This window comes from Panthera onca, chromosome F2 (genome assembly GCF_046562875.1).
Source record: "Panthera onca isolate mPanOnc1 chromosome F2, mPanOnc1 haplotype 2, whole genome shotgun sequence".
In the NCBI taxonomy this organism is placed as follows: Eukaryota; Metazoa; Chordata; class Mammalia; order Carnivora; family Felidae; genus Panthera; species Panthera onca.
Genome location: NC_138356.1, coordinates 72,224,319 through 72,243,287, shown reverse-complemented (window position 1 = coordinate 72,243,287; position 18,969 = coordinate 72,224,319). Strand labels below are relative to the sequence as shown.

Sequence of the window (18,969 nt, the reverse complement as noted above, 5' to 3'; positions counted from 1 at the left end):
CACGTACATTGCAAAGACATTTGTCAGGCCACCTAAGATCTTTGTCCTTCTTTAATGAGACTCACAATTCTAACGGGGTAAATAAAACTTCACCACACGCACTGCATGAAGCTGCCCGTCTGCCCCGCAGGCCGCGGACCCCGCAGGTGGGAAGATAATGCAACGTGTAACTTCCTCACTTCTTGTTCTAGTCTAACAGGCAACCCGCTAAGCTGAACCTCCTCACCTGCCAAGTGAAACCAAATGCCGAGGACAAGAAGTCTTTTGACCTGATATCACGTGAGTCCTTTTTCTCTCCGGGTCGGTGTGTGTGGCTTCTGACATACATCTCCATCTCCGGGCGTGCAAACAGCAGCTTTCCCAGGCAGGGCCCCTGGCGCTCCTGCACGGGCACGCTGCTACATTGACACTGAGCCCACCCGCAGGCGGGGGAAGGCATAACAGGGTCAGATCTGACCCCCAGTGGATTCGTATCGAGATCTGTACGTTAAACTAGACCAGTTCTTGACCATGAGCCCACAGTTTTATGCGCTTGGAGAGATTCTTCTAAGTACATTCCTATTTCTCTCCTAGATCTGCTGAATCACAGTCTCTGCTGTGAAGCCCAGACATAAATATTTTTAGGAAGTCCCAGGTGATTCTGATGTGTACCTGTGGTTAAGAATCTCTGGCATGGGGCGCCTGGGTGGCTCGGTTGGTTAAGCGTCCAACTCTTGATCTCAGCTCAGGTCGTGATCTCACGGTGCGTGAGATCGAGCCCTGAGTTGGACTGTGCACTGATGTGCTGACGGCACAGAGCCTGCTTGGGATTTTCTCTCCTCTCTCTCTCTGCCTCTCCCTCTGCTCGCACTCTCTCTCTGTCCCAAAATAAATAAACGTTAAAAAAAAACAAAAACAGAAAACTCTCTGGCATAGACTTGGGAGTGCAGGTGTGCCCCTATAACCCTACAGCAGACCTGCCCAGAGTTTTGTCCCTGCAAAATAGGGCTCCTAAAAATCATCTTGCTTCCAAGAAAAATTGCCTTCCAGCCTCCCAAATGGACGACACTGCATGCCATCACTCTCTCACTCCATGGGTCGAAGTGTGCTTTTCCCAGTGATGAGAGCTCCTAAAGACCCTCCCATCCCCCAAGCTATGGCCTGTATCTTCATGGTTTGCAGAGAGTGGGGTAAAGATTGTTTTCCTCTAGACCAGCTCCCTGTGCTTAACCCTGGTCCCGTGGTTGCACTTACGGACCCCCGTGGTCACTGAAGGGACACCTCTTTATAAGGGAAGAGGACAGTAGGACCGATAGTGACTCACCAGTATTATGAAATCCTACATATTAACCTTCAGTATTCTCCCTTCTCTCTAGAGCCCTGTGGGGCTGTCCACCAGCTCAAGGGCACAATCTGTGTGCACAGCACAGAAATGCTTATCTGCCCCCTTGAAATCCTCTGATGGAGTTGTGTGAATAGAAGCCCCAAAACAGTTTCAACCCAAAAGCCTCAATCCGTCGTGAGACCCTTTAGATCCAAGCTGGATTATGCAGCATCTATTAAAGTTCAGAGTCCCCATGATTTTTATGACCGAGAAATTTCTCAGGCTATTGAGGAGAAAGAAATATGAAAAGTGGGAGTTATGACCCCAAAAAGCCAAGAAATCCTAGACTTGAGAGCCTGTAGCTTATTAATAATAGTCATCCGTTATTGAACATCTGATATGTGCCAGGGGCTTTGTAAACATTATGGCTGATCCTCACAAAAGCTCTATTAATTTCCTGTTTTATAGAAGAGAAAACTGAGGCTCAGAGGCATTCAGTGATTTACCCAAGGTCACACAGCAGTAAAGCAAGATTTCTCAGCCAGGGTTCTTGGGCTCAACTACGCATGGCGTGTTCTTGGACAAACACATTCTCTGTCTCTCTCTCAGGGAGATACAGGGTGTGAGTACTTGACCTGGAGCAGTCACGAAGCAAGTGACTGGTTAGTACAGAAAGGTTAGTTGGACCTACGTTGAAGCAGTCTAGCAAATCCTGCATTTTAAGAAAGAGTGTCCATTGCATACGCCTGCCCAAACTGTCCAGGTCAGGCTGTTGCCTCCTTACCCGGGTAGCAGCTTGAAGGTGCCTCTCGAGCAGGGTTGAAGCCCTACCTCCCTGAAGCCTGATTCAGCCAGAGAGCAACCTGGGTCAATGTATGCCTACTTGTAGGGGCTGCCCTGGAGTTATGGATCATTGAAGAAAACGAATTTTTTTTAAAAAAAGAAACAGTAAGGGGCGCCTGGGTGGCTCAATCAGTTGGGCGTCCGACTTCAGCTCAGGTCACGATCTCGCGGTCCGTGAGTTCGAGCCCCACGTCAGGCTCTGGGCCGATGGCTCAGAGCCTGGAGCCTGCTTCCGATTCTGTGTCTCCCTCTCTCTCTGCCCCTCCCCCGTTCATGCTCTGTCTCTCTCTGTCTCAAAAATAAATAAATGTTAAAAAAATTAAAAAAAAAAAAGAAAAGAAAAGAAACAGTAAAAGGCAAATTTAAAATGACAAGTAAAATATTGAACTGGCAGCCAGCAGTCTCCGGTTGGCCAGCTGGTCACTGAAATCCACTTTGATCACATGGGATCTCTCCCCCTTCCCATTTTTTTTTTTTTTTTTTTTTTTCACAAAAAGTGCGCGATACCAGGTATTTGCAGTTATTTTATTGTATTACTCTTGCACTTCAGAAAAACAATACCGACAAAGTGAATTGTGTAACTGCTAAATCAAAATGGTGTAAAAACAAATTATACTAATATTTTACTTTTATGGTGTTGTTTTTTTTTCTCCAGAAACTTTTCATAATTTACATTATACCTGCAGGTGTTCTGCTTTCTAAAGTCTGGCTCTTTTTCTGTTTTGTGTTGTAGATAATAGGACGTATCACTTTCAGGCAGAGGATGAGCAGGATTATGTAGCGTAAGTAGTTCTGATATAATGGCCTGGGGTCCTGAGCCGAACAGGCACCTCTCTCCTGTACCGCGTACCTTGAAGTCTCCTTTTTATTACCGAGAACCTCTCCTCGTGGCTCCGCACGCTCGCGTCTCACCCGTGGCCCTCCACCTGTCACTCCTCTCTCTGTCCGGGAACTCAGTGGACTCCCACGCTCCCTTCAGGATTCGGCTCAGGCCTCGCCACTCAGGGGCTCTGTTCCTTCCGTCACCCCTGGGCCTGCTCACACTCCTTGATGAGCCTCGGGTTCGGTCTGAGCCCTTTACGGACTGAGAGCTCCCCAGGGCAAGGACCGTGCCTTACTCACCTTTAATCACATCGCCTGCACGTCGCCCGGTGCTGAACCAGCCTGCCGGGTGCTTGGCTGTTACCTGAGGGGAGCAGGAGAGCCTGACCCTGCAGGAACAGGACAGGCAGGTGGCTCCCGGGGATGAGCGTGGCTCAGGAGCCTCGTGTCTTGGGGGGAACAGACTTTGGTGTCACATGCCCCTGGGTTGGGCTCCTGCCTCACCTGACCCAGGGATGCAGCCTCGGGCAGGTCCCCACCCCCTTTTGTCATCTTCTCCCTGGTCCCAGGCTGCTTCATTCCCTCTTCCTTCCTGTGGCCTGCCACCTGCCAGGGCTGAAAAAAGCAGTGTGGGGCCATTATATCTTCAGCTGCTTGGGAGAGAGGATGTTTGCGTTAAAGCTGGCAGTTAAACCTTTTGGTAGCATTCACATTTTCAAAGCCCCATCCGTTGGAACACAGTAAATGCTATTTTCCTTCCTTAATGATTTCTGGAGAGCCACAGAATTCTGTTCACCCCCATTTCTCCTTACACTTACTCCTTTTCTCTCTCCCTCTACCTTCCTTGCTCTCCTCCTCCTATGAAGAATTCCACTCTTTCCCCATTTCAGGAGAAATGATGAAGGATCAGAAAGAATAAAGAATGGGTCGAAAAGATGTACAGTTGGAAGAAACAGAGCAAAAAGGGGTGGGAGGGTGGGCGGGCACTGAGAGAGAAGGTAGGAGAGATTAAGGAAGAGGAGAAGTCTTTATCCCGTTCATTCATCTGAAGATTCACTGAATGCCAGCCCCAGGCCAAAAACTGTGTAAAGCACAGAGAACATAGCACTCAGTTAGGCAGAGCCCCCTGCCCTGAAGAAACAAGACCTCTGCTGGAAGAGAAGGGTGGTGTGCTGTGGCACACATGGGAGCACGCACCCCCTTGGGTTCTTGGGAGTGTGGCTCCGAGACAGTGTCCTCCTAGGAGGAAAGCTGTGTGAACGGCTCATGACGGTGCCAGAGGGTTATAGATACTCTGCGCTCCAGATGCACGCTCCCCTGGCCTGGAAGCGATGGAAAGGAATAGAAAGGAAGCAAGGGATGTGGCTGATCATGGGGTTGGCTAGCTGAGAGCGGCTAGACGAGAAGTAACACCAGGAGAGGCCGGGAGGGAGGCCTTCCACCCTCAGACTCACGGAGGCCGTATTTATCGAGATCGCCCTGCACGTCGTGCGTGTCGGGCTCTGTTACTCCTCACAGCCCCGGGAGGCAGACACTGCTCTCCCTCCTTTGAAAACGAGGGCACTAAAAGGCAGCGCACCCATGGTCACAGTCCCAGTAGCCCAGGGGTCTTCTGAGCAAGTTGGGGAAGGGAGTCCTTCGGCCTACCGCGGGTGTCTCCTTGCCCGCAGTCTAGGTGCTCACTGTGGGCGAGCGGGGGCTCGCCTACGGTATCGCTCATCTTTTCAGTCACAAGGTTGGCTTAATTATGCCCGTTTTGCAGATGATTTAACAAATCAAGTGAGGTTAAGTGACTTGTTTAAGGGCTCAAAACAAAATGGTAGATATGTGATTGCAGTGCTGGCCCTGCTGGCCCGTGCAGTTTCCAGTTCACCACACTGTGTGATGAGAGGTCACGGGTTACAGGTCACACTCAGAGGTGAGAGCGTCGAGGAATCCAGACCATCACGTTTGCCTTGACTTGGGTGGCATCGCTTGGTTTACTTCTGGGAACTTCATCCCCCTCCTTTATTAAGACACGGGACCAACAGTAGGTGCCTGGTTAAGGCCCCTGTTGGAAGGTAGCAGTGAAAGGTGGTGCGAGCAGGTGAGCGTCACTGGCTGCGACGGGTGTCACGGGTTCCTGCTGGAAAAGGTACAGCAGGCGGTCACATGTATGGGCACTCCTGACACGTGTGCCATTAAGAATTTCCTAGCCAGAATTCCAAAACCACCTTGGAATATTACTTCCCCTTCTCATGTTTCACTCTTTCCTCCTTTTTTCCCTTCTCCAAACCCCCAAATGGGAGATTTATGTGAGGCAGGGAACGCATCTGCTGCTTCTTTGTCCTCAAACCCAAGCCATTACTATCGTATTTTTTCTGTGACTTCCAGAGAATTCAGTCCCCAGTTTGGGCAAAGAGGTGTATAGGCTTCTTACCCATGAGACCGAACGCCCTTCAGTGAAAGGCTTGCTGAGCCCATCAGGCAGGTGCTGCACTTGGCCTTCCCTGGGGCTGGAGGTGGCAGAAGGGGGCTTTGCTTTGAGTGACGAGGGAGGTAACGGCGGAGGGAGCATACACCCCCGGGCTTGGGTCCTCATTTACCTGCAAGCTGCATAGAAACAGTTTGGCTGCACCCTCGAGTTTCTTTCTCATGGAAAGTGTCTGGGGAAATTAAACGGAGAGCTGCATTCTCACCGAGGGAGGAGGTGGGCAACAGAGAAAGCAGCTCCCCGTCTGTTTCAAGTCAGGCTGAGGACTTCTGGTCCAGCCTTCGCCCCCTAGTGGCCGTTTGACCTTGAGCCCGATCAGCCCCTCAGTCTTCTTTCTTTCTTTCTTTTTTTTACAAAGATTGTTTATTGTTTGTTTGTTTGTTTAAATTCAAGTTAGTTAATAGACAGTGTAGTCTTGGCTTCAGGAGTAGAACACAGTGATTCATCTCCTACATAGGAAACCCAGAGCTTATCCCAACAAGCGCCCTCCGTAATGCCCATCACCCATCTAGCCCATCCCCCCCCCCCTCCCTCCAGCAGCCCTCAGTTTGTTCTCTATATTTAACAGTCTCTTCTGGTTTTCCCCCCTCTCTGTTTTCATCTTATTTTGCCTTCCCTTTCCCTGTGTTCATCTGTTGAGTTTCTCAAATTCCACATATGAGTGAAATCCTATGATATCTGAATTTCTCTGATTGACTTATTTCATTTAGCATAAAACACTCTGGTTCCCTCCACATTGCTGCAAATGGCAAGATTTCATTCTTTTAAGTTGCCGAGTAACATCCCCTTGTATGTATATGTACACCACATCTTCCTCATCCATTCATCAGTCGATGGATATTTGGGCTCTTTCCATACTTTAGCTACTGTTGACAGCGCTGTTGTGAACATCGGGATGGGCATGCCCTTCAAATCAGCGTTTTTGTATCCTTTGGGTAAATACCTAGTAGTGCCATTGCTGGGTCGTAGGGTAGTTCTCTTTTTAATTTTTTGAGGAACCTCCACACTGTTTTCCAGAGTGGCTGCCCTGGTTTGCGTTCCCACCAGCAGTGCAAAAGGGTTCCTGTTTCTCCACATCCTCGCCAGCATCTGTTGTTGCCTGAGTTGTTCATTTTATCCATTCTCACGGGTGTGACCCACCTCAGTCTTCTTGTCAGTAAAGACGGGGATCACAGACCTTGCTCAGAGGCTTTGAGACTCCAGATAAAATGTGTAAAGCTTCTGGTACAGTGCCAACATTATTAATCCTGTAAACTCAAAGCAACTTTAGAGTCTTAGAACACAACTGTGCATTATTTTCTGTCTTGCACTTTTTGGTATGCCTGTTACTTTACAATAATTTAAAAAGTTTATTTTTTTAATTGTCGGAAATAGCTGCTTTGGTTCTTGACCCTTTGAGACATAGTCTGTTCCACCAAATTTGAATTATCCTTCCAGAAAATGCATTGCTCTTAAAATACGTATTTTCTGCTTGTCACTACCACCTCCTCTGTTTCTTTACTTGTCCTGATCTCTTGAGTGAGGAGGCACACGTGGCATGATGAAGGAACCCTGGGAAGGAGGGGAGTCAGCAGGCATGTCTCCGCTGGAGGACCTCGTGAGCCCCTAAACCTCTCCGGGCTTCTGCGTCCTCATCTCTAAGATATTGTCACCCTCAACGCAGAGGTTTGCTGGAGGATTACATCTCAGAAATCCTCAGCCCTCGGCACACAGTAGATACTGGCATTTCAGATAACCGGAACATCACGACGCTTAAGGAAAGCAAAACAGATTCTGCAGACACGGTGCAAACTCCAGTCACCCAGTGCCGCTGATTAACATGTTGTTGAGCCCAGTGTTTTGAATTGTTTTTCAGAAAACAATTTCTAGTCTTTAACTTGAAACTAAACGATAGAGAAAATATCCTTTAATTTAAAAGGTATTGGGGGCACCTAGGCGGCTCAGTCGGTTGAGTGTCCAACTCTTGATTTCAGCTCAGGTCATGATCCCGGGGTCATGGGATTGAGCTCCACAGCAGTTTCCGTGCTGAGTGTGGAGCCTGCCTGGGATTCTGTCTCTCTCTCTCTCTCTCTCTGTCTCTGCCCCTCTCCCCCACTTTTGCTCGCTCTCTAAAAAAATAAAAATCAATTAATTTCAGGGGTGCCTGGGTCTCTCAATCGGTCGAGCATCTGACTTAGGCTTAGGTCATGATCTCACAGTTTGTGGATTTGAACTCTGAGTTGGGCTCTCTGCTGTCAGCGCGGAGCCTGCTTCACATCCTCTGTCCCCCTCTGTCTGTCCTTCCCAGCTCATGCTTTCCTTCTCTGTCTCAAAAATAAATAATAAACATTAAAAAAAATCAATTTTAAAAAGTTAGTTGAAATTTTTAAATTTAATGCCTGATTAACTGTTGCACTCTGTGGCTATTTCGTGCTTTAATAATGAACCCTTGGGGGAGCACCTGGGTGTCTCAGTCGGTTAAGCGTCCAACTTCGGCTCAGGTCGTGATCTCACCGTTCGTGGGTTCGAGCCCCGTGTCGGGCTCTGTGCTGACAGCCCAGAGCCTGGAGCCTGCCTCAGATTGTGTGTCCATGTCTCTGCCCCTCCCCTGCTCATGCACACACACTCTCTCTCTCTTTCTCTCTCGCTAATGAAATAGCCCTTCGTTTTCACTTCTAAGTTTCCTCCCCGACAGTGGACTTCCAGAGCACAGGTGCCTTTTGCAAAACTCTTTCTTGCCTCGTGTCCACTTGTCACCAGTTCTTTCTCATCCTCGCATTGGGTTGGCCCCACACAGGGCGCTCTTCATTCTGTCCAGATGGAAACGCACGTACCGTGTCGTCCGTGCAAGCCCTCCATTGTGTTGATCTTACATTTCATCCGCTCCTCTCGTGTCTCTCGGTTTCTCCAGCATGTTGCTTTGCATTCTCTTAACTTTCTCTTCCCTTTGGGTTTAATTTCTTTCATTTTTCCTCACTGTATTGCTGTGGGGGGTGGGCGGATTCTCTTTTGGAAGCTCTTGACGGAAATAAATTTTTTCCAGTGGAAGGAGGAGACAGCGGCCACGCTCTTAAGTCTCCTTCCTCTTTCTTTCGACAACAGATGGATCTCCGTATTGACAAATAGCAAAGAAGAGGCCCTGACCATGGCCTTCCGTGGAGAGCAGAGCACGGGAGAGAACAGCCTGGAAGACCTGACGAAAGCCATCATTGAGGACGTCCAGCGGCTCCCCGGGAATGACGTCTGCTGCGATTGTGGCTCGTCAGGTATTTGCCCCCAAACTTGAGCCGGCTTGTTACACAGTCTTTCTCCCCCTGTAGAATAAAAATAAGCTCGTTATTTAAGTCCTTGTCTCCTTATGGGCACAGACACACGCCCACCATGTATTTCCAACTTAAACGGTCCCAATTCTGAGCCGCTTTGATGCATTCCATTTGCTTAGCCTGGAAAACTCCCACCTGCTCTCCCCAAATGGTCACCTGCCCAAATGCTACTGGTTAAATGAGCACTGTGGAACTATGGAGAGAGCACCGGACATGGAGTCCATCATCCTGGTTTTGAATCACCAGCCTGCCACTTAACAGTGTGGACATCCTCATGCCGAGTGCCTTTACTGTTCTGATCTTCAGTTTCCTCGTCCCAAGATGGGACAGTAAACCTCAGTTGTTATGAGGACTTAATGAAATCGTCCGACACATTATACCTTTCTTTCCTTCCTTTCTGCGCTCTGGGAAACCTCCCCAACCTCTGTGTCACATGGGTGTCACCTTCCTCCAAACTTCCGTTTTCAAGGGCCATTTATATTCTGTAGGTATTGACGGTAGCTGGCATGACTTCAGTGCTTACATTGTGGTAAGGACTCTGCTGGTTGTGTTTTAGCTTATATTCTCTTGCTGAATGCTCACAGCTGCTCTGTGAGCAACATACTAGCATCATCACCGTCTTACAGATGGGAACACGAGGGGACTCCAAGAAGTTTAGTGACCTACCTCCCAGGCTCGCCCATCTAGTAGGGATCAGAACATGGTTGCAAACACGTATGATACGCTTTCTCATTGTTTTCCATATGAAAATGGCCTTCTCTACACAACACGCCATGAGCACCTCAGAGGCCAGTCTCCCAGTTTCTGCTGTGTTCATGTGCATGTGTGATAGTGACTCATGCTGTGTGTGCGAGGATACGGCAGAGGAGTCATAAGTACCCGGGTACTGACCACTCAGAAGGAAGCTTACCACAGAGCACGAACCCTGTAAGTTTTAGTAACATGGAAATCCGTATTCCCCCTGTTGTGGGGCCCTTGGGGATCATAGGAACAGCTGAGGTCTGTGAAAGCAGCCTCTGACGTTCAGTATTTACGGTCGTCTTCTTACCAGGAGGATGGGTCGTAACTGGGAGGTTAACCACACCTGTGGAACCGCATCCGTCACTGGCGACGATGACGCAGGGTGGTGCGGGAGTGCCTCTCACCAGGATGTTTCGTGTGCCTCACAGGACAAGGCTTCCTCACATTTTCACGAGAATAAAGAACTTAATTTTGTTTTCAATTTAGGGTTGAAAGAAAATTCTTTAGAATGTCTCTTAGCCGATTTGCTCTCTGACAGGCTGGTAAGCTTCGTGTTAGCCCCTAGGCTAAACCACAAGCATCCATTTCTTGCCTTTAAATCTTTCCCTTTTAACTCTTCACAAGTTTCACTGCTCTTACTCTAGCTTCCTTTGTAGTTGGCACACTAAAAGTAGGTATCATGTTTGTTTCATTGTCTTCAAAATTTTCTTTCCACACAGAACCCACCTGGCTTTCAACAAACTTGGGCATTTTGACCTGTATAGAATGTTCCGGCATCCATAGGGAAATGGGGGTTCATATTTCCCGCATTCAGTCTTTGGAACTAGACAAATTAGGAACTTCTGAACTCTTGGTAAGTAGTGACCTGTGCCTGGAAATATATATTGCCGTAAATATATTTAATACGTGGCTTTGGAGGTTTTTTTTGTTTCTGCCGAGTACAGAGAATTCCAATTCCTGCATTTAGTGAATTTGCGTGGATATTTAAAATGTAAATCTTGTGGTATGTAACGTTGACTGTTTCTGTTTCCTTTTTGAAGAACTGGTGAATCATGCATTTCTATAATTACTTCAACTAAACTGACTCTTTTTTTCTGGGATGGGCTTTTTTCAAAGCTGCCTTCTTTCAGAATTAGTTTTTATATGATTCACTCACTAGAAGAGCAGTAAAGGGAATTAGGTGTGAAACTCACATGATCACTTTACCCAGTGGCCTGTGTGAATAAAAATAAAGACTAAAGAGTCTTTCTGTTTTTACTGCTTATAAGCTTGTGTAAGTCCCCATGAAGTGAGAGTGGCCTGTTAGCTACAGCCATAAAGCCCATCGCTCCTTAACCCCGAACTTGTTCAGCTAGTGAGGAGAAATAGGGTGCGAAGGGACGGTGCTGAGCTTCATTACGTGGAATGAATCTGTCCTTCCCGTCACGAGTCACCCAGATCAGGAGCCCTCATTGGGTCCAGGCTCTGCCGGTCCCTGCAGTAAGTACACCAAGTAAAGGAAGGGAGGCCCGCTTGGGGTCTCCCATAATGCCTTCTGGTCAGAAGCCCTGTCTTGCATGATTTGAACACGGCTGCACTGTGAGGGAGTCTTTTTACTAAGGGTAAAGGTGCTTGAAGCAAACCAGGGCCCTTCGTACAGAACGCTCTTGGGCAGAACCTGAGTGAGCCTGGGGCTCAAAAATCTGAAAGCCTAGCTTATCACTAGCCTTGTCTGGAGAAAAGTACCCAGAAGTCAAGGCACTTAGCCACCCAGCCAGCAGCATTTGCTTTCTGAGCATCCGCTAAGCAATGGTGGTACATCTGTGTTGTGTGAGCCCCTGATTGAGGAAGTATCATACTAATGCTCAGCTTCCTGACTCACTTCAGGATTAGAGAAGAAAGGCCCCGATCTAATACTTGACACATTCTTCTTTAGTGTGGAGGTGGTGTCACTTCCGCCTTGACTTAAGGTAGTTAAACCAGTTGACAACTAGAAACAGGGAGAGTCCAAGTCTGAAATACTTGCCAGGTGATAAGCCCAAGATTTTCCCCCCAGAGACCTGATAGCATGAGTGTTTCTTAAGCTATATGTTGTTCCCCGAATTATCCAAACGACCAAAAGACCTTCAGGACAAATTCTCCTGGAAGGGTCTTGAGCCCAGAAGCAAAATGCTTCCTGCAGCATCCTGATGTGTACCCCAAATGTAAAGGAGAATCCCACATCCTTCTCTGTCCAGTAAGAATAAATCTGCTCAGCCTAAAATTGCGGTGTGATGGAGCTTGAAAAACTATTGCTGTCATTTAACCTAGATTCGTATGTGGAACCTGCTGTCCAATCTCAGTGTGTGTGTGTGTGTGTGTGTGTGTGTGTGTGTGTGTGTGTGTAGGACCATATCCTATTCTATTCTAGCATTTATCATGTTGTATTTGTAAAAATTACTGGTTTTCTTATTAATGACCCTTCTAGTCTTTTGGCTCTTGCAGAAAGGAACATGGTTTATCCATCTCTTTATTTTCAGTGCCCTAAAGTTCCATACCTTGCACATAGTAGGTGCTCATTGAGTATTTGCTGACCAGATGGATGGATGGTTTAGTATTCTGAGTCAGTGAGGGAAAAGATACATATTTAGAAATCTCAAAAGTAATAATAGGAAACTTTTAAGCTAGTATAAAGAGTGACTGTATTGTGTTTTGTATGTTACAGCTGGCCAAGAATGTAGGAAACAATAGTTTTAATGATATTATGGAAGCAAATTTACCCAGCCCCTCACCAAAACCCACCCCTTCAAGTGATATGTAAGTACTTCTAATAGACTGAGTTCTTTACTATTCTGTAATTGTTCTTCTGCCCTCCCAAGAATCGTCTTAAAGGTTATAGTATTTTTTCCCCCAGAGGAAATCCCATTATGAGGAAAGGTCAGAGCACAGAAAAGTATTGTGGAGTGAGTGCATTTCTGGAGTGCTGGAGTGCACAGATTATGTTCCCTGGCCCCTTCCCCTAGGTAGTTGCAGCCGCTCTGTGGAGAAAGTGTCTTCACGTCGACAGTTCATTCCAAATCATGGCCTGTTGTGGAAACATTAACACGTATTTATTTTTGAGAGACAGAGCATGAGTGGGGGAGGGACAGAGAGAGAGGGAGACACAGAATCCGAAGTAGGCTCCAGGCTCTGAGTTGTCAGCGCAGATCCTGACCCAGGGCTTGAACTCACAAACCGCAAGATCATGACCTGAGCCAAAGTCGGACGCTTAACCGACTGAGCCATCCAGGCGCCCCACAGCCATCTTATCTTGAAAGGACTTTGACCTGAGGGTAAAGAACACCCACGAAAGTCAGATCTTGGTTACCAAGCAGAATCTACCAAAGTCTGCCGTCAGCCAGCTCGGCCCTTCACTGCCGACCCAGAATGAAAGGAAGAGGCACCACCTCGCTTTTAAACAGTGATGGCTGTGGCTGTGAGATGGGGCGGTAGCAGGCTCCACACACGGAGAGGCTTTTTGTGAGCAAGAACTCTTAAGTCCGGGGAGTTGGAGCTCTCTCAGAAAGAAGAAAGCGTCTTGTAGGTGCTGTGCATTCTTTCATTCAAAAGACGCCAATGAGTTATTCTCCCCGTTTTCAGGTGAAAAACAAGCAAAGCTCATGAAGATTTAGTAGTTTGCCCCCAGGTCGTGCGACTGATGTGCTATAGAAATAGGATTTGAACCCAAAATCCATCTACTGCTTTTTTTATTAAGTGGCTCATGTAACTAGGAAAGTCACAGGGTGAGTTCAGGTATGGTTGGTTCCAGGATGTCAAACAGTATCCTCTGGACCCTAGCTGGCTCGCCTGATTCTCCCCTCCTTTACTCTGAGCAGACTTCCATTCGCCCTTTCTGCAAATGGGGCCACTTAGGTCAGATAGCCCTGCAGCTGGGAGGTGGGCTCAGTCCCAGAGCTTGGGACAGACCTTAAAAGCGGAGAAAGGATGAGTTCTCAAGAAGGAAATGCACATGCCCAGTCAGACTTCGGGTGTGTTACCCCTGACAGTCTCCTGTTCACAACTGCACCTGCAGGAAAGACAAGCCATCTTTATTGGTCTTTATTCTGGCACTCAGTGCTTGGCCTGGGGGTGACCGTAAGGACGGCCTTAGTGAGCCTCCGTGTTCTTAACTGTTCACATAAGGAGTTGTGTCAGAAGAGTACGATTTTTTCATTGAAGCTCTGGAAACTTCACTGGTCTTTTAGAATTGTTCTTTTAAAATTTCTGTTTTCTTTGTACACTTAGGTGTATCTGATTTTAAGTAGTACAGAGCAGATTTCTCTAGCTGTTGTTGAGGTGGAAAAAACTCCACTGTGATCTTCGTGCCCATGAATTTTGTAACTATAGATTGCCTGCACAAACACTAGTAACTATATATCAGTTTCTTCATTCTGTGATGGGATAATGGGATAAGTTGGTCTGAAACCTGGTTGGTTTAAATGCTAAAAAGGAGTATTGGGGAGTATATTTCACTTAAAGAGAACTGTTTTTCAGAAAAATGTAGTTTTCTTAGCTCGTAGAAAATAAAAAGTGTTTATATGTTGCTTTGGTCTACTTTAGGACTGTACGGAAAGAATATATCACTGCAAAGTATGTAGATCATAGGTTTTCAAGGAAGGCCTGTTCGTCTTCATCAGCTAAACTGAATGAATTGCTCGAGGCCATCAAATCTCGGGATTTACTTGCACTAATTCAAGTCTATGCAGAGGGGGTAGAGCTAATGGAACCACTGCTGGAACACGGACAGGTAAGGCTCCACTAAAATCGTAAGATGAAAGGGAAGGTAGAAAATGACTTTAAAAGCTAACTCCTTTTATTATAACCCTGCAGAGTGAGATTCTGATACATCGAGTGACCATGTCTAAGCCAGGACAATTTGAGAGTGGAAGGGGCGCTATTAATAATTACTTCAGGGTGACTGATGTGAACAAAGCTGCTGTAGGCAAAGTAGGACATGCGATCACCTTACTTACACTCATCGTGTCCTTTTCAGGAGCTTGGGGAGACGGCCCTACATCTTGCAGTCCGAACTGCAGACCAGACCTCTCTCCATTTGGTTGACTTCCTTGTGCAAAACTGGTATGCTTTCTGTTTTCTCTGAATATGCCTTATCGTTCACACCAACGAGTCTTCTCAGTGGCCCAGACCAGATATGGACAAGCATTCAGTAAAGGCTTTGCAGGCCATGAGGTCTCTGTCACAGCTATTCAACTCTACCTAGTGTGAGAACAGTCATAGACCATATGTAAATGAGTGAGCATGGCCATGTCCCAATAAAGCTTTATTTATAAAAACAAATGGAGGGCCAGATATGGCCAACAGTAGGCTATAGTTTGCCAACCCTCGGCCTAGAAAGATGTAAAATCCTGTCTCTGTCCAAAACCTGCTGCATGAGGAAAGGTTGAAAGAGGGAAGACTTAACAACACAGGTCAACAGGATCTGTGAGTTTTCGTTGTTCATAAGTTCATTAAAAAACTACAGTGTGGGGGGGCACCTGTTTGGCTGAATTGGTTAAGTATCCAACTCTTCATCTCGGCTCAGGTCATGATCTCACTGTTCATGGGACCAAGCCCCATGTTAGGCTCTGCGTTGACAGCACGGGGCCTGCTTAGAATTCTCTCTCTACTTCTGCCCTTCCCCCACTCATTCGCTCGCTCTCTCTCTCTCTCTCTCTCTCAATAAATAAACATTTTAAAAAAAGTGCTACAGGGGTGCCTGGGTGGCTCAGTCAGTTGAGCATCCAACTTCAGCTCAGGTTATGATCTCACAGTTCGTGGGTTTGATCCCCATGTCGGGCTCTGTGCAGACAGCTTGCTCAGAGCCCGGAGCCTGCTTTGGATTCTGTGTCTCCTTCTCTCTCTGCCCCTCCCCAACTTGCACACCATCTCACTCTGTCTCTCAAAAATAAATAAATGTAAAAAAAAAAAATGTTTTTTTAAATGCTACCACGTGTGTATCTGACTCAATAGCTAATTCACATTTGGGACATGCTCATGGGAGTATAATATTGGACACAGGCAGTTTGGACTTGCTGTAGTCTTTAGTGGGTGGTTCTGTAAGCCACAGGATACGAGGAGGAACTGAGCTCGTCCAGAGGCGAGTGGTCAAAATAGCAAGGGGATTTGAACTCACATATGAAGAATGGTGCCTGGACACGAGCCCCGTTGTGTATGTAAACGCCCACACCTCTTCCTCAAATGTAGGACGGTGTAGTCTTTAAGAGCCTTGGCTCTGGGACAGACTGCCTTTTTTCAGATCCCTGCTTGTCACCCCCGTGCCTCGACAGTCTTGAGAGCAAGCTCTTCATCCTGTCTGTGCCCCAGCGTTTTCATCTGTGAAACCAAGGTGGTGATGGCCCGCCCCGCTGGGTGGTCGTGGAGAGTTAGTGAAGGAAGAAGGTGCGGAAAAGCTGAGAGGCAGCACCTGTCCCACAGGAGGCACTGAAGACACGCTGGCTGTTCCTGTCATGCGGCTTAGACATGTGGGCGTGATGGTAGCGACATCGTAGTGTTTCCTGGGCTTACGAGTAGATCTCCAACTTGACTCGGTTGTTAGCACCGAGAGAAGTGGTTAATCTGTGGCTTCAAATGCTATTATTTATGTCGCATTTAAATTATATTTGAAATTAGACTTTTTCCCGATAATACTTCATTTTTCAGTGGGAACCTGGATAAGCAGACAGCCCTGGGCAACACGGCTCTACACTACTGCAGTATGTATGGTAAACCCGAGTGTTTGAAGCTTCTTCTGAGGAGCAAGCCCACCGTGAGTGTCGGTAAGAGTGTGACCAAACGTCTCCGTAACCAGTCACAGCGTTCGGCCGGCTAAACCGAGACTCGCGTGTTACCTTGTAATTTGATTATTGTCCGTGGCCTCTTCAAGATACACCTTAGGTAATTATGCACGTGCCTTTGCCCCCCGTTTCAGTGAACCAGGCTGGGGAGACTGCCCTGGACATAGCAAAGAGGTTGAAAGCCACCCAGTGTGAAGATCTGGTAAGCCGAACGGAGCTGGGGGCTGGGGGAGGGGTTGGGGGTGGGGGGCGGGGGCGGGGGGGGCGGTGTCCATCAGACAGCAGCCGCCTGGAAGTGTCATTCTCAGAGCCTGGGGACGAAATAGATCGTCTTTGTGAACATTGGCTGAAGACATTCAGACGAGCACTATGGCTACATTTCAAAAAGTGGTCAAATGATAAATATGTCACCCCCGTCTGTCTTTTCAGTGCAGTTAGGGACCCAGGAGCTAAAAGGCATTTGAGAGGTATTGTTACCAGACAGGCTTGTGGCTTGAGGTCCCGCTTTTTATATGCCAGACCCGTTAGGTGTTGTCCGCAGCTCAGTAGTAAAGAATTCCTCAGCAGCCAAAGAATTCCAAAAATTGGGCAAGTAAAGTTCAGCGTATGATGGTTTTCAAAAGGTGAAATGCATGGCTTGCCCCACAGGCCCCACCCTTTCTGATCCCGGTGGTTTTTGCTCCTTCCCCTGGGCCTTAACGTAGGGTGATTCTCTTGCCCACGGGGAAGGACGACACAGGAAGGGTAAGTTCCATCCCCGTGCTTTCTGCCACGTGTGGACTCCAGGCCAGCCGCTCTGTGTTTGTATTCTCGTGAGAAACCTTGGAGGAGACTATAGCTCTCCCTGCCCCCATTTTACAGATAAGAAAAGTGGGCCACGATTGAACCAGGATGTCTGACATGAAAGGCCTGCCTCACACTTCACTAACTCTGATGTTGCCTTCCAGCCAGGAATTTGCGCTCGTGAGGCTCATTATAATATTTGAGAAAGCTTTTAATTTCAGAGAGAAGTTCCGTTATCAAAATAAGAAAGGCTCTGCCTATAATCCTTGGCAACTCCTCTTAGGCCGTCCCACAGTAGCCCAGCCTGTAAAGTCAGAGTTTTGCCCGTTTAAGCAGCGACTGGTGATTAATTTGAAGACAGGAACAAGGTGGGATTTGCTCCCTGGTCACGTCACAACGGGATGTTTAACCTTTACGTTCCCGTGGTTACACCTGCTGTTACTTTCAGCTGTCCCAGGCTAAATCTGGGAAGTTCAACCCACACGTCCACGTGGAATATGAGTGGAACCTGCGTCAGGAGGAGATGGATGAGAGTGACGACGACCTGGATGACAAAGTGAGTGCCAGCAATGCCACCCGGATCCCTGCTGCCGCTCCCAGGTTTTCTGCATCACACGGGCGAGACCCCTTCCCGAGACTGTCTGGTCTTGTGACCTGAGGCCAGCGTCTTTGTTTACTTTCCGATCCTTGCTGGGTGCCACAACTGTGTCAGTCAGGACTCCTCAAAAACCAGGCCCAGTAGGATGTGGTTGAAGGGAGAGGGAGAGAGAATGGAATTTATTTTTAGGAATTGACTCACATGATTATGGGAGCCGGCTAGTTCACAATGTATAGGGCAGGCCGGCAGGCCGGAGATTCCAGCAGGATTCGATGGTGTGGTCTTAAGGGCAGATGTCCCCATCTCTTCCCAATAGCCCTTCAACTTACTGGATGAGGCCCACCACATTATGGAGGGTAGTCCCTTTTACTCAAACTGTAATTTAAATGTTAATCTCATCTAAAGAAAATCCCTTCACTGCAGCATCTAGACTGGTGTTCAACCAGACACCTGGGTACCATAGCCCAGCCAAGTGGACACATAAAATTAGCCATCAAAACAGCTAATTAGTACATAAAAAGGTGTTACGTATTGAGGACTTAAGTATGAACTAGGCCGTGGGAAGCACATTGCCTGTGCTACCTCACGTCGTTGTTACCAAAAGCCCACTACAGCATTGTTATGGCCCCCATTCTACAGAAGGGAGAACTGACCCGGAGATTTTGCCGCCTAAGGTCTCCAAGCTTGTACACACCGTCTCGGGACTACACCCGGTTCTGACTCTCCGAGATCCTAGCTGCCTCTGAAGGTTCGTTCATGCAGCTTTCATCAGCTCTGTATTGAGCGTTTCCTCTTTCCTGGGCAGCATTTAAGGAGTGGTCATACAAAGGTGTCCTAAAGACATTCTTCACTTTGAGGAGAGATAAATTGTAACGGATGACCGTTACAATGAGAGCTTGGGGGAAATCCCTGAGATGTGTTCAGAGGACATAGCAACCGCCTCAGCTTGGCAAGCGGTGAAGACCCTACCAAGGAAGAAGCACTGGAGATGGGTTTCTGAGAGTAGGGAGGAGCTTGCCAAGCAAAGAAGTGGGGAGGAACACATCTTTCCAGGGAGGGAGAGCAGCATGTGCAAAGGCCAAGGGGTCCTGGTAGAGCTGGAAGTCTGGGGAAGGGTCGGAAGCCCAGTGTGTAAGGTGCCTTGGAGTAGGTTTGGGGGGAGAGGGGTCGCGTGGCCCAGGTCAGGAAGCACATCACGGGCCACATTTGGCCTTTGGGCCTTATCCACAGAGATTACCTGTCAGAGGAGCCAGCTTCCCCACCGGCCCTGGCCGCGGTGTGGGAAATAGGCTGGAGCTGAAAGCAGCTGCAAC

General features: G+C 47.8%; 1 protein-coding gene across 6 annotated transcripts in view; it reads left to right on the top strand.

Moving 5' to 3' along the window:
• ASAP1 (ArfGAP with SH3 domain, ankyrin repeat and PH domain 1) overlaps positions 1–18,969 on the top strand; it is a 346,739-nt gene that overhangs the window by 292,264 nt on the left and 35,506 nt on the right. For all 6 annotated transcript variants that reach the window (XM_078441687.2, XM_078441686.2, XM_078441688.2 and 3 more), the window contains 10 exons: positions 192–279; positions 2,880–2,928; positions 8,523–8,686; positions 10,204–10,337; positions 12,168–12,259; positions 14,042–14,228; positions 14,475–14,560; positions 16,142–16,257; positions 16,410–16,477; positions 17,507–17,614. In XM_078441687.2, the coding sequence (XP_078297813.1) occupies positions 192–279; positions 2,880–2,928; positions 8,523–8,686; positions 10,204–10,337; positions 12,168–12,259; positions 14,042–14,228; positions 14,475–14,560; positions 16,142–16,257; positions 16,410–16,477; positions 17,507–17,614 (1,092 nt within the window). The remainder of the gene's footprint in view (positions 1–191; positions 280–2,879; positions 2,929–8,522; positions 8,687–10,203; positions 10,338–12,167; positions 12,260–14,041; positions 14,229–14,474; positions 14,561–16,141; positions 16,258–16,409; positions 16,478–17,506; positions 17,615–18,969) is intronic.